The sequence below is a fragment of the Drosophila nasuta genome, chromosome 3 (genome assembly GCF_023558535.2).
Source record: "Drosophila nasuta strain 15112-1781.00 chromosome 3, ASM2355853v1, whole genome shotgun sequence".
Taxonomy (NCBI): Eukaryota; Metazoa; Arthropoda; class Insecta; order Diptera; family Drosophilidae; genus Drosophila; species Drosophila nasuta.
In genome coordinates this window covers 39,730,477-39,745,026 of record NC_083457.1, presented here as the reverse complement: position 1 = coordinate 39,745,026, position 14,550 = coordinate 39,730,477, and the positions used below count along the sequence as shown (strand labels likewise).

General features: G+C 38.0%; 3 protein-coding genes across 6 annotated transcripts; 1 reads left to right on the top strand and 2 right to left on the bottom strand.

The window, feature by feature from the left end:
• Window positions 1-352: 352 nt before the first annotated feature.
• LOC132791241 (nuclear valosin-containing protein-like) lies at window positions 353-4,708 on the top strand. Of its 4 annotated transcripts, none has more exons than XM_060800081.1 (9): window positions 353-513; window positions 685-808; window positions 1,117-1,473; window positions 1,550-1,639; window positions 2,084-2,439; window positions 2,498-3,703; window positions 3,769-4,101; window positions 4,153-4,377; window positions 4,443-4,708. In XM_060800081.1, the coding sequence occupies exons 1-9, from the start codon at window positions 457-459 to the stop codon at window positions 4,512-4,514; spliced, it is 2,820 nt and encodes a 939-aa protein (XP_060656064.1). In that variant the 5' UTR covers window positions 353-456; the 3' UTR covers window positions 4,515-4,708. The 4 variants fall into 4 exon arrangements, with proteins under 4 accessions (XP_060656064.1, XP_060656063.1, XP_060656067.1 ...); XM_060800080.1 differs by having other exon boundaries at window positions 2,075-2,439; XM_060800084.1 differs by having other exon boundaries at window positions 354-513; window positions 1,583-1,639.
• Window positions 4,709-4,715: 7 nt separating this feature from the next.
• Window positions 4,716-6,397, bottom strand: LOC132791245 (carboxypeptidase B1). The gene is made up of 2 exons (XM_060800090.1): window positions 5,729-6,397; window positions 4,716-5,666 (listed from the first exon to the last, which is right to left on the bottom strand). Exons 1-2 carry the CDS (start codon window positions 6,281-6,283, stop codon window positions 4,818-4,820), a joined length of 1,404 nt encoding a protein of 467 aa, XP_060656073.1. The 5' UTR covers window positions 6,284-6,397; the 3' UTR covers window positions 4,716-4,817.
• Window positions 6,398-10,147: 3,750 nt separating this feature from the next.
• On the bottom strand, window positions 10,148-12,369 carry LOC132790593 (putative leucine-rich repeat-containing protein DDB_G0290503). Its single transcript, XM_060799170.1, has 2 exons — window positions 12,185-12,369; window positions 10,148-12,121 (listed from the first exon to the last, which is right to left on the bottom strand). Exons 1-2 carry the CDS (start codon window positions 12,185-12,187, stop codon window positions 10,214-10,216), a joined length of 1,911 nt encoding a protein of 636 aa, XP_060655153.1. The 5' UTR covers window positions 12,188-12,369; the 3' UTR covers window positions 10,148-10,213.
• Window positions 12,370-14,550: the final 2,181 nt, after the last annotated feature.

The window sequence follows — 14,550 nt, the reverse complement described above, 5'->3', positions numbered from 1 at the left end:
GTAAAAATTTCGCTTCTTGCATAAATGTAATTCAAAACGGGAGATTTCTGAGTTCGTGATGGCCGAGAGGAAAATTTTAAATTTACGCGCTAATATTACTATTAGTTTTACAGCACTGAAATGAATTTATCGATAATCGATAGCTGAAAGCTATGCTATATTTTTACATTCTTTCAATGTCAAAGCAATCGTCTGTTAATTGAAGTTTTCACAATTTATATCAATTCATTGATAGGTAAGCCAAACAAGTCCATTTAATTATTGCAAATGTCTCAAGAGACCGTTAATAGTTCTAGTATTATTGCATATTGTGTGTTGACTTATGTAAATTAGTATATTTTGCAATTCAACATGTGGTCACGCTGCTTTTAGCGTCGGCGTCGTTTGTAGCGGGCAAAAAACGCGAACTTTATTCTCGTGCTGGAATTTGTAGATTTTATTTGATCTACCCAGAATATGAAGAAGAACAAACCACTATTGCACGACCATTTAATAACCAATCGTGTCAAGCAGGTAATTTCTTTCTGAATGCAGTTTCTTTTTTGTCTCGAAATGCACGTTTGCTGAAATTGCCGGCAAGCAACGAACTGCAACGCAAAAAAAGACACGCGAAAGCAAGGTTAGTTTTAGATAAAACGACTGTAATAATAATTTTGGTGTTTTGTTTGTTTTATTGTTGTGCAGTACCTTGAGGAGCACATCGACGAGACTTATTTGGATGTGAAGCAGATGACCAAGGAGTTGATGCGCAAATATCCCGAATATTCGCGTCGCAAACTTGGACCATTCAGACAACTAGTGCATCAAGGTAAATAAATGTGGGGAAGTAAATAAAGGCAGCATTTGTGCGCATGACGACAACAAAAGTAACAAGTAAGAAAAACAAACATGATCGACTGCACGATACCCGTAATCGCAAGAATAAGAAATAGGAATAACCGTTGTAACAAACGGTTCCGAAGTTATGCAGCTGTTGCATTTGTCATGTGGTTGCCGTCCATTTAGTAATGAAATTATTGAATGAAAAAAGGCTACGCATTAAATACCCTTTTTTGTCAACAGATAGAGCGTATATCAATGCAATTTCAACTCATATTCTTTCATTGGATTTTGCAGCATTTTCTATCATTTCGGACAGCTATAATTTGGACAAAGCGAGCAGCTCCGACGACGAAGACGATTACGCATCAGACGAAGCACAAGCGACAACAGCAAACAACAGTGTCATGAGCAACATGATGCATGGCCTATACAGTAGCAACCATCAACAGGCTAAGAAACCCCCGATTGCCACAAAACCTAGCAATGAACCCATTGACATTTCCAGTGGCGATGAGAATGATGATGATGTCTCAAATAGTCCACCAAATGGAGGTCCACCACCGAATGTCAATATTGCTGCCACTATAAAAGCATTAAAACGTCCCTTGGAGGAATCAGCTTCACCGGCAGCTAATGTGCATGCCAAGAAAAGTGAGTAATCCTCTTGAAAGAATTGAATTGAACTAAACCATTTACACATATACATGTATTTGTGCCTTATCTACAGTCAAGCACGATTTAACTCTAGCATCATTTGCAGGCACTCGACAGGAAGTGGGCGGCGGTGCCAACGCATCAGCTGTCAATCCCAAAAAGTGTGAGTACAACAATTTTTTAATATATTTACAGTGCAAATGACATTAGCTAGCTTACAAACTTTGGGAATATTCGTGTGAGCAGCATAGCAATATATATAGTTGCAGTGTTGTGCAGTGTTCGCTGAAAGATCGAAGCTTATTTATCTATTAGCATTGAGCAACACTTTGTCAATCAGCTGTTGCAGCTTCAAAAGAAAAGCTGATTGTCCGAGAAATTCAAAATTAACTGCTAGTTTAGTTTAACATTTTATTTCTTGAAATTGAATACAAATTAACGTAATGTTGCATTGTTGAATTTAATCTTCAATTCAATATAGGCATGATATATTTTATTACATATTATATTAAAAAAATTGAGGAATTTTAATTGAATACTTCTAAATTGATAAGTCACAGTCTTAATAATAAAGATTGATAATATTTATTTATTCAAGTCGTTGCAGTTTCTGTAAACGCTTCTAAGGGCAACAATGATGCTGGCTCACGTAAGGAGCCCCATGGAGCAAGCTGCTCATCATATGATCAGTTCCAGCAGCGACAACCGACATCGCGTGAATTCAACGAACGTGCACCGTCGCGAGTACGCAAATATAAAAAGGAAGTTGAGATCACTCGGTCAAATGAGAGCTTCCGTGATATTGGTGGCATGGATGGCACATTAAAGGAGCTATGCGAGATGCTTATACATATCAAATCACCAGAGTTTTACTTTCAACTGGGTTTGCTACCCTCGCGCGGCCTGCTGTTGCATGGTCCGCCTGGTTGTGGGAAAACCTATTTGGCACGAGCCATTGCAGGTGTAAGTAAAACTGTTGAAATAAATTTCAATGTTCATTAAACAATTTCTTCCGTTGTAGCAATTGAAAATGCCTTTGCTGGAGGTGCCTGCCACAGAGCTGATAGGTGGCATTTCGGGTGAGTCGGAGGAGCGTATACGTGATATCTTTGAGCTGGCCATTGACAATTCGCCGTGTGTCTTGTTTATTGATGAAATCGATGCCATTGCCGGCAATCGTCAGTGGGCTGCCAAGGACATGGAGCGTCGCATTGTTTCGCAGCTCATAACCAGCTTGGATCAGCTGAAAAGCACTGAATTTGGTCAATCTGTGGTTGTCATCGGCGCTACCACACGACCGGATACCCTTGATCCGGGTCTACGTCGCATTGGGCGATTCGATCATGAGATTGCCATACACATACCGTCGCGAAAAGAGCGTCGGGAAATCTTGCGAATTCAGTGCGAGAGTCTGGCAATTGATCCCAAGTTTAACTATGATAAAGTTGCTGAGTTGACGCCCGGTTATGTGGGCGCCGATCTGCTTGCCTTGGTGTCACGTGCTGCAACAATTGCCGTCAAACGTCGATCGATGCAAAAGTTTCGTGAATTACACGCTGCAAGTGAGCTCAACATGACCACTGTGACGTTGGACGATGATGAGCCTGGCGACGATAAAGCAGATGATGAGGCCAAGGAGAAGACGCCAACAGACACGAAAACAGCTGAATCAGCTGCTACTGCAGATAGCGAAAAGAAAGAAACAAATGGTGAAGAGGCCAACAAAGAGAGCGAAACTCCAATGGAAGTTGATAGTAAGACAGCAGATGATGCAACAACCCCAAGCCAAGAGAATGAGCAAAAGGAAAAGCCAACTGTTGAGCCAATTGCGGATGAGTTCTATGAGCCCACATTGGCCGAGTTGACCAACTTTCTGGACAATCCACCTGAAGAGTTCGTCTACAACAATTTCTGTTTGACGCTCGACGATTTCATTGCGGCCATTAAAGTAATGCAGCCATCGGCGAAACGTGAAGGTTTCATTACGGTGCCGGACATCACATGGGAAGATATTGGCTCGCTGCACGACATACGAGAAGAGCTCAAGCTGGCTGTGTTGGCACCTGTTAAATATCCCGAGATGTTGGTACGCTTGGGTCTGGAGGCGCCGTCTGGAGTGCTGCTCTGTGGACCACCTGGTTGCGGAAAAACGTTGCTGGCCAAGGCAATTGCCAACGAGGCAGGCATTAATTTCATTTCGGTCAAAGGTCCCGAATTGATGAATATGGTATGGTTTGAGTGGCATCTTGCTTGCATTCCTTTTATTAATATAAAATGTTCTTATGTTTCCAGTATGTGGGCGAAAGTGAGCGTGCTGTGCGCGCCTGCTTCCAGCGTGCTCGCAATTCGGCGCCCTGTGTCATCTTCTTCGATGAGTTCGATTCGTTGTGCCCCAAGCGTTCAGATGGCGGTGATGGCAACAATTCCGGCACACGCATTGTCAATCAGCTGCTGACTGAGATGGATGGTGTGGAGGAACGCAAAGGCGTTTATATACTGGCTGCTACCAATCGACCGGATATTATTGATCCGGCCATATTGCGTCCAGGTCGCCTGGATACCATACTCTATGTGGGACTGCCCGAGGAGCAGGAACGCGCCGATATACTAAAAGCTACCACAAAGGTAAGCGTTGACAATTTGTTTGTTGAATTTAAATTTAATTTAATTTTGTAGAATGGCAAGCGACCAGTGTTGGCTGAGGATGTGGACCTCAATGAGTTGGCGGCTCAAACCGATGGTTATACTGGTGCTGATTTGGCTGGTTTGGTGAAGCAGGCTTCCATGTTTGCACTGCGTCAGGCGCTGAACAGTGATAATACCAATACCGATGATTTGTGTGTGCGCAAATTGCACTTTGAGGAAGCGCTGAGACAGCTACGTCCATCTGTTAGTGAGCAGGTAACAGTTGGTTATTTGGATGAGCAAAGTTTGTGTCACTAACAATGTTTATTTCTTCATCACAGGATCGCAAGGTTTATGAGAAGCTGCGACAGAAATACGCTGCGCCGCGTGTGCCGTTGCTGGAGCGCAAGTGAAAATCTCAGCTGTTGTCTTAATAATTAGTTTTAACAATCAAAAAAATTACACACACACACACTACACTCGCACACACTTATTATGAACATTGCCATTGCGCCCATATTCCTTTATATTTTTGAATTGTACAAAAACCGCGTTGCGGAAAAATACAAAAATACCCAATTGCGATACAATAATTTTGGGGACCAAAGCCCAGCTCAAGTTTGAGAATTGTATTAGTTTATTGTTCACACATAGAAATACACACCTAATTCATTCAGTTAATCCTATCGTCCACTAATTGCTAATCGTCCAATTGCTTAAACTGTGTCTGAAGGCTCATCGCCTTGCCCAGCACGTCTGACCAAAGCTGGCGCCGTCAATGGTCGTTGTGGCAACATCATCGTCGCCGCCTTGTGTCGCTTCTGCATTTCGAGTATATCCGCATGCTGTGAGAGTATGGTGCGTTTGCTGCGCTTTCGCATGCGCACCTTCTTGGGTGTGGTTTTCTTCTCCTCACCGCTGCTGTTGGCTGCCGATGCACAGTCTCCGGCGCCTGCAGCACGCGGTGGTCTGGGAGCCACGGGCTCCTCATCGCGATTGATGCGACGCCGCAAATCGAAAGCACTCTTGCACATCTCGCGTATGCCAAACCAGCTCTCGTGTCCAATCTGGCTGATCATCTCGACTGGCGGCTGAAAGCCCAGTTCTCGTGATGGCAACTCCATGACCAGAGCCATAGGCGCCTTCAGCACACCGTAGACATAGTCCACTACTGAACCGGCAATGGTGCGTTTGGTCAGGCAGCTAATGGAGCCGGTGCGATACTCGCGACCATTGTATGTCTTGATGGCGGTGCGTCCGCAGGTGGCCAACGTGTGCAGCTCACGCCAGTGATAGGGCGGATCACGACAATAGCCCCAGGGGTACATGATGCTCTGGCCGTAGGAGTGAAGCGATAAGAAGAACAACAAATTGGGCGACAGACTGTCGAGAATGTTGCGCATGGCACGCGTCTCGGGCTCGGAGAAGGGACGTTCACCCTTATAGGTGTTGCGTTGAGTCTTGCTCGGACCGCTCTCCCAGTACACATCGTAATTACGATTGCAGTCGGTGCCGACGAACTTGGTGCCCTTATGAGGACGACGATTTTTGCGCCAGTTTCGATTCTAAGTGGGAGAAGCGGAATAAATGAAAGTGAAGTGGAAGTGAAAGTCTTGAAGTGTCTCACCTTGGTGCGCGAGTACTCGTATCCATCGGGATTAACCAGGGGCACAATGATGAAGCGTAGATTGCGCAACACTTCAATGTTTCGGGTATAACGTTCCGTCAGCTGGTAAATGCAATTGAGACTGGTGCTGACCGTAATCCATTCCCGAGCATGTGTGCCCGCCTCAATGAAGATAATGTTGCGATTCTTATCCCCGGGCAGCACCATGGGACCCTTGGCTCCGCTGCTCCTATACAGCTCCGCCTGCTTGGCAGCCTGCATGCGCAATGTGGTTGGCAGCTCGACATTGTCGGGATTCATCCAGTTGATCTCCAAAGCTCGCACTTCACGCTTCTCGTGTGTGATGCCCAGCGTATAGAGTTTGACAAAGTTCGAATAGCGATTGACTATATATTCCAGATACTGATTGATCTGGTTGTACTCCAGATACGTGTGGAGCACATCGGGACGCGGTATGACCAGGCGACGTATTGGCAACTTGGGCGTTGTGATGGCAATTAGTTTCTGGACCCGTGATTTGGTCTTCTTCACACGTTTCGTTTTGGTGGTTTGCATTTTCAATTTGTAACGGAAGAATTGTTTTACAAAATTATGGCAAATTTTACTTAAAATTTATAAATACTTGAGCACGCGACAAAAAAAAGATTTTAGTGAATTTGTTTAACGTTTGAAGAAGTTGCTCCTCAAACTCAAAGCTGCCTACTTGAAATTGTATTTGAATATCTTGGGCTCACCTGGGTCTCGATTTCGAGCAGCTGCTCGACGATGGCGAGACGTGCGAGCCCTTTGGGCCTGGCTGCCATTGTGCGAGCCAAATATTATCAACATTGCATTATAAAAAGAGCCGCTGCCAGCGGCAGACAGTAGCAGCTACTCACCCCAAATAAAAGTGGCACATTTGGGTTTGGGGTAGCATATCCATGGCGTGGGCTGGAAAGAGTTCGCATTCGCTAAATTGGGACAGCGACAACGTTTAATAAGTTGGGCACGGCAGCCAAGCAAAGCAAAGCAAAGCCAAGCACAACTAGCTGGTAAACAGGCAGCATGTAATGCGGAATTGGATTTGGCCCTCTCGACAACTGCAACTGCCACAAAACGCAAATATGCTAAATGTCAGATCCCAAACTGGGGTCGGGAAGCTAGTCAAAAGCGCAGGCACGAGCTATGCAAATACGAGTACGAGCAGAGTAGAGCGGAGCAGGCCAAGGAATAAGGAAGCGTACGCTCTGCTCGAAGCATTGGCGTGCCGTCCCGGAAACAGCATATAGAACAGTTCAGTTCGGTGGACTCGGCTCTCTCGTATAGCAGCCTTAAAGCTAGTATATGCTCCAAAGAAAACCATGTTTGCAGATTGACTCTGAAAAACACTGTGCTGCGAGGTTAAAAAACCACGAGAATATATTAGGCAGAATAATATTGGTTATACATATTTACTCTTAAAAAATGTTAATAGTTTCTTATTATATCTTAAATAACTTTGGTACCCTATTTATTTTGAATTAAAATTAATAAACTTTATAGAATTATTATAGAATTACATTAAGAACTAAAATTGAAAAATGTCAAATTGGAATATTATTCAAAAATATATTAAATGTAATTATAAAATATATAACTAAAAATAAATAAAAAATGAATAATAAATAAATCATAATCATAATCAGAACACCAGTTGGATCTTTTTTTTGGAAATATTTACATACATATGTATGTACATATAAGATAAATTTTAAATGGGTAAAATAAAAAATAAGAAAAGATTACAAATAATTTTACTTCAGATAAAGTATCACATTTAATCAAATTTTTCAAGATTTCTAATTAAAAACGTAAATTAGTTAAATTTTTCATGTTTCAAGATGGTTTTGTGCTTATTTAGCATTAATAAAGCCTCGGTTTACAAATCAACAATATATTACAGCTAATCATAATTTAAATATAACATTTCTTCTGAAAAATAGATACATTTAAGAACTCCCAGTGAAATATTAATACAACATAAATTAAGTAAAATTTCTGGAAAATTAATAAATGTAATGAAACCAGGTTCAATATTCAAATATGTAGTGTAGTATGATATGGTGCCCAACAAACGTCATGTCAACGCAGAGTCAAAAGTCTGAACAGTCAGCACAGACATGTGTACTATAGTAATATGGTTTACTATGCATGCACATATGTTATATGTAGATCTTGGACAAACATATACATATGTATGTACATATATCTGCATACATCTACATATATCTATGCAGCCACATAAATACATACTATATCTATAGCTATGCTGTAGGAATACAATAATATTGCCCGCAACCAGTTGATTTATATGGAATAAGGTTCGTGTTGATTTTCATTTAACGGTCTTTTAGTCAACTTCCTGACACACTGACTGCCATATATTTACGTCTGACTATAACTACATTAAACGTCGCAATACCCTGTGGACACTTTGTGGGTGGGATATTGGTCTCTTGACAGTTTATGTGGCTGGAGTAGATAGTAACAATTTATTGCAATCAGAATATTTCATTATAAATATATGTAATTTTATAGTTTATTGCTCTTTAAAGATTACATGAATTTTAATTTTGCAAAATATGATCAATAGAAACAGCTTCTTTAAAGTAAATGTATATTAAAATATGTATTGCGTTTTACATGAATTTTAGTTTTGCAAAAAATGTGTTTTATTTTAAAAAGAAACTTATTTTGTAGAGTAAACTTATATTAGAATTTAATTTAATTTTTACCAAGGAAATTATACAATACATGTTTAGTATTTTGAAAGTTAATTCATTGTTACTTTTCACAATTTTAAAAGTAAAGCATTTAGTATATTTTAAATATACTTGTATTAAATTAAAGTTTCGGTACATTATTTTTAGCTCAATTCTTTAGTTTTATAATTTGAATAATCTTTGTTATTTCTGAAATTTAAACTATTTTGACAAATAAAAAATTTTCAAAAATTGATAATGGATTTTTGAGTTAGGGTAGTTTCAATTTCATTCAAACTATTTCGCGCATATTATACTTAAATGTAACTCTGTTTTTTTACTGTTACATGGCAGAGACACGCAAAGGCCCAGACAGGTTGCCAGTTCGGAGTTGGCTGTTTCCTGTCGGTAGGGGGCGTTTCTGAAGTATGCACATTATGTCATTAGCATGTTGGCAAAAATAAAAGGGCTAAAACTTTGTTTTTCGGGGAATGCCAAATAAAAAGTCTGGGGCAAAAATGTTCCTCAGTTGTCCTTTGTCTCATTGCGTGGGTGAATGTGTGTGTGTGTGTGTGTATGTGTGGCAATTTGATGACGAAATATTTGGTGAAGTAAAACTGACTACAAATTAACGAAATTCCAGCAATTATGTTGGAACGACATAAACGAGCATTGGCAGCCTCAACCTGCCTCAACAAAGGACAACAAGGATATGAAAACAATTTGCCATGCCAGCATATTGTTTGGCATGCCAATTTAACTTTGTTATACAATTTGGCATAAAGTTATGCTGATTATATACACAGAGATATGACAGTCCCGTTAACAGACAATGCAGTCTGATTTAACCCACTGACACACTGCCTTCAGTCTCTGTGGCATGGCTAACAGGCTAACAGGTGAGTACTGCGATGACTTCTATCGATTAATATATTCCCTTGTTTATTAAAGTTTTTTCGTTGGTTGTTAAGATGGGTAAGGAGTACTGCTTATATACTTTGTGTATAATCCTCAATACGAGGTACGAGAAATTATGTTGCGATACTAAGCGTTGGTTATGTGCAAAGTTAAAAAAGAAATACCACCAAGTCTGTAGTTATTTATAGATATTTGGTGCACTTAAGGTAGAGTTTAAACATGTGTTCCATTCCGATAAGGATAAAGTGCGTTAAAAGACTTGAATATTAGCTATATAAGAACAAGGATTTTAAAATGGATTTGACGGAAATTGGTCCTACGAATATTTACTGCTTCTCAAAAAAAAAATATATATATATATAGAATATTGTAACTATTGAAACTAAAAATCTTCAATTAACCAATTCAATTAACTTCAATTAATTCAGTCAATACAATGGTAAAAATTCATAAAATTATTTGGAATTCTTCTCAATTCTTCTTCTCAATTCTTCCCAATTATTTTCAAGAAATTGATATTACAGATCAATTTTAATATAAAAAACTTTTATTTCCATCACATATCGATCTTCATAATCGAAGGTATCATCATAATAATGACATTGATTTTTATTGTGTATGCACAAATAAATGTAAATTAAATATTACTACCTGAAACTTTACCATATCATGTATAATAAATTGAGGTTTATGTTTGTATAATATTTTGTAGTGAAATAAATGTGAATACACAATATTAAATCAAAACAAAATTTATATTATGTATAATAATAGTGGGAATTATTAATTACTATGATTTATTTGACATGTTAATAACATTAATAAAATTTTGTAAGATAAACTGCATTTATTCAAAATCGACGCCACCTATAGCAGATCCCTTACGTTTCTTCTTCGGTTTATCATTAGATTTACCATTTTTTGAGCTTTTATGATTTTTTACCTTAACTTCAAGATCTTCAATGCGTTTTATCATATCGTTAATGTTATCCAATTGTTTACATTTCAGGGAACACTTATCAACTGTTGATTTAGATGCCTGAAGATCGTCAAGAGCTTCTTTTAGCTTTTTCTCCAACTCTTCTACGCGTTTCTGTAGCTCCTGAGTTTTGTTTATATTCTCGCTTAATTTGTTTTGCTCTTTTTCCAAACGATCCAAGCGATCAGCTTGATCGACTGGGTTCTCGGTTTTGCCCTTAGAATTGAGATCATCAAAACGTTTTTCTGCACTCTTTTCGAACTGTTTGGTGACATTTTTCTGAATTTCTAAACTGTTGGTTAGCTCCTTGAATAACAAATTCGATTGTTGCTGCACATTGTTTAGTTTATTTTCGTTATCAATGAGCGTGTTTTGCAATTGATCAAGTTTCTTATTTATATCATCTAGTTCACTTTTAAATTCCTGATTCTTACTCGATTCTTTATTAGTGTCCTTGTCTGGATTCTTTGATTCCAAAGCATCTTTAAGGCCATTTTGTAATTCTTTAATTTCGTTGTTTAGCTGCGATAAATGCTCTGTGTAGCTCGCATTCATCTTTTTAATGTTTTGTCGTAGTTCTTCATTGTCCTGGCCCAATTTATCGATGTCCTTGCAGCAAACCTTCGCCTTTTCAATTTGTGACTGAAATTCAGCTTGATCTTTAATCCGCTTTTGTTCACAATTATCTGCACGCTTGCATTTTGTCATATTTTCAAGCATATTATTTAGTTTCTTATGGTTTTCTATAAGACTTTGAATCATTTGTTCCAAAGTATCCAATCTTCGCGAATCATCATTAATTCCACTATTTTCTTTGCTAGTTTTTCCATTTGTTTCATTTCCAGTTTGTTTATTTCCGCATCGCTTTTCGCAATTTTCCAATATTTTCTGCACATTTGCTGCTCGTTTCTTTAGCTCTTCTTCAATTTCTTTTATTTTAGTAACCTGCTCTTTTTGCTTATCAAGAAAATCTTGTAGTTCCTTATCGAGATCTGCTGTTTTGTTTCCAGTTTTTGCAGTTTCTACTTGGCTCTGCAATTCTTTTAGTTTTTGTTCTAATTCTTTGCAACAAGTTCCTTTTCCAGATATTTTTTCGTTTTCTAGCTGTTTCTTTTCAAGCTGCTCCATTCGTTCCATTAATTTTTCTAATTTATTCTTTAGCTCAAGCTCTTTATCTTTAGATAAATTTTCTTTATTTTCTGGATTCTTATTTATTTTGAGTTTCAATTCTTCCAATTGCTTGACAAAGTCTGCTTTCAGTTCTTTGAGCTTGGCGGATAAATGATTGCAGCAACTTTTCATATCCTTGCCAACAAGTTGCTTAAGTCTCTCTAAAATGCGATCCAAATCCTGACCCATATCTCCAGTTGACTTCAGTGCAACTCCTCCATTAATATTATATTTCTCCGAAAGGATTGTTATATCCGCAAAAACTTTATCCATAGTATTATTCTCATAGAAGCAACAGTGAGCTTTCTCCGTAGTGTTATTTTCATTCACGTTATCCAGAATTTTTTGCACTTTTTGATTGAATTCTGTGAGTTTTGTATTTCTTGCAACTTGCTGGTTGATCCAATGAGTAATCTCTCCTTTTTGATTGCACTGATTCTCTATAGTTCTGCGTTGAACTGTTGGATGTGCATTGAAAGTACGACGACTTATTAAATGAGGTGTACTTCCACCATCATAGGCGTAGTATTTGTATGCCTTCATTCCCTGTATTGCTGATAAGATGAACAGCAAGTGCATCATCAACAGCTGTGGCGTCATTGATTGCTGTTCACGATTTTGTTTATAAGTTTTTACGATCTATTTCATTCTTATATTGAAGGTATTTACCATTTACTTTACTTCTTGCGGTACACGTTGTATTGCCTTTAATAGATGCACTCAAACTGAAGAAACTTGATGACATTTTCTCTTTGATTCTACTCTCCACTATAATTGATTTGCATGCCTTGATTTACACCACGCAAACTGTGCAATTGAACTGAGTAAAAATAAAATAGGTCTAGCAGTCCATAGACACTCTTTTCTTTTAACATGTAATTTTTTGAGATTATTTTTTAAAGACTTAAAAAAATACGATATTAAAAAATGTAAATATTCGTACACATTCAAATCTACTTTTTCCACAAAATATACAAAAAGTAAATATTTTAAGCTAAAAATAGCCTCTTTATTTAAATAAAAATTAATTGAAATAAAATGCAATAATACATTCAAATGCATTTACCTTCGATGCTCCAATGCACCAATAATAGTTGCTATTGTTAGACAAGCTTTATGATGCGTGGGAAAGATGTTAGTAGACGTTAATAATTTTTTTTTTCAATGGTTAGTTATGCTACTTTGGAAATATATTACTTATTACTATTTTGTATTTTCAAAAAAACAATACAACTATTTGTTAAACTTAAGTTATATATCATATGTATATTTGATTCGTTTAGATTCATTCTTCTGTTAAGTTTATAATTCTCTTTTGGACTTAAGAAAAAAGACCAATGTAACATTTTTTTCGTTAGGTTTGAATACTCCAACTTTTTTGTATATCTTGTTAATTAATTTTCATGGGAAAAACGATTAAACTTATCAAAATTTATCAAAAAGATTCAAGTTTTCTAATCCATAACGCATAATATGTCAATTTTTTTATGATTTGAAGATGGTTTTGCCCTTATTTAGCATTAATAAAGCCTCTGTTTACAAATCGACTTAGTCGAAAGACAAAAGCCTAGACATTAGATAGAGTGCGTGAAGATTATTTTAATGGTTAAGGTCGCAGAGACAAGATCTCGAGAGCACTCGGAGGGCTTTTTCATATGCTAATTATTGTACAACGCGCGCACAAAGAAGACAAATGCTGAGCAGATGCCTTGAGCGTTATGCGATATAGATCTATCTATACTATATGTGTAAGTTAATGTGATTATTAAAACTGGGGGCTATTTCTTTTCGGATCAAGCGGTCAAGAGGAAAAGTTGAATGCCCTGAGAGTAGTTGAGTTAGAATCCCATTAGGCTGGCTTTTAAAATGATTTAGAACGTCAAGTTTTACGGGGTTTTCAGCTGCCTGAACCACAATCTAAACTGAGTTGGTAGATTGTTAAAAATAAAAGAATTTAAAATGCAAATTATAGCCACCGGAAACATAAAGTCGATATTATTAAATAGTTTGGTGGCACAACGAGTGCCGTGATGTCTGCTAAAAACATCTCACGATCGAAGATCAAATGGATGATGATGAATTTATACATCATCGTTAGCTGTCGACGTTGGTCAAGCGGAAGTGCCGAAAGCGACAGTCAAGTGTCATAATTACGCATCAAAGCTAATGTTGAAGACTAACTCGAGATATAATTATGAATAATACGTATACGCATACGTATCTATCTCAAAAAACGAAAAAAAAACGAAAAAGACGTAGATTATGATAAGTGTCATGTTGATTTCGTTTTCGTGAATGGCTTCTGTTAGCCATGGACTCGGTGTGTGTGCGTGTGTGTGTTTTTGGCTATTTACAGCTTCTATCTGCACTTAAGGTTTTAATGAACTCGATCCTCGCATCTTCGGTTTAACTGTAATGAAGCATAAGTACCTTCTTGTGGCTTAACATTTCCGGCTCTTGCTCGACAAATTGACCTTGCACGTCACCCATCAATATCGAAAGTTCAGTGTGCTCTGAGAATTGGCCAAAATTAGAATGGAGCGCATCTTATTCGTGTTTATCCGTTGTCTTGTTTTTGTTTTTGGGGCGTTCGTTGACTTTCGAATGGTGATTTCATTAGAACAGGAATCTGTAGCCGATATACATATACCCCAAGGCGCAAACATGTCCGATTGTGTGACATTAGGAAGACAAAGCACACACTCAAACAGTTGGCCCATAGCAAAAGCACAGACAGACAGACATGAACAATACAAGTTCCTCTATAAAAACCAGTAAATAAACAAGTAACGGCTTCAGAATCGTTTCAAGACCCGCGACACGCGGATGCAAAAACGCATGAAAAGAGCAAAAATCGATGTAGACCCAAAAAAGAACCCACCACAACAATTGTGTGTCTAGCGATAACAAAGTGATCAAATTATCCAAAACAAGTTTCAACTCAACGAGAAAAAAGCTACTTATAAAACTGAAAGAAAAAGCAAAACAAAAACAAAAACAACAAAAAATAAACCACAGAAAAAAAGTGCTTCATT

Coding starts and splice junctions, on each gene's coding strand:
- LOC132791241 (XM_060800080.1), top strand. CDS start 457: ATGAAGAAGAACAAACCACTATTGCACGACCATTTAATAACCAATCGT. Junction 1,474..1,549: donor TAATGTGCATGCCAAGAAAA/GTGAGTAATCCT, acceptor CCTTATCTACAG/TCAAGCACGATTTAACTCTA. Junction 4,102..4,152: donor TACTAAAAGCTACCACAAAG/GTAAGCGTTGAC, acceptor TTAATTTTGTAG/AATGGCAAGCGACCAGTGTT.
- LOC132791245 (XM_060800090.1), bottom strand. CDS start 6,283: ATGCAAACCACCAAAACGAAACGTGTGAAGAAGACCAAATCACGGGTC. Junction 5,667..5,728: donor ACGAGTACTCGCGCACCAAG/GTGAGACACTTC, acceptor TCTCCCACTTAG/AATCGAAACTGGCGCAAAAA.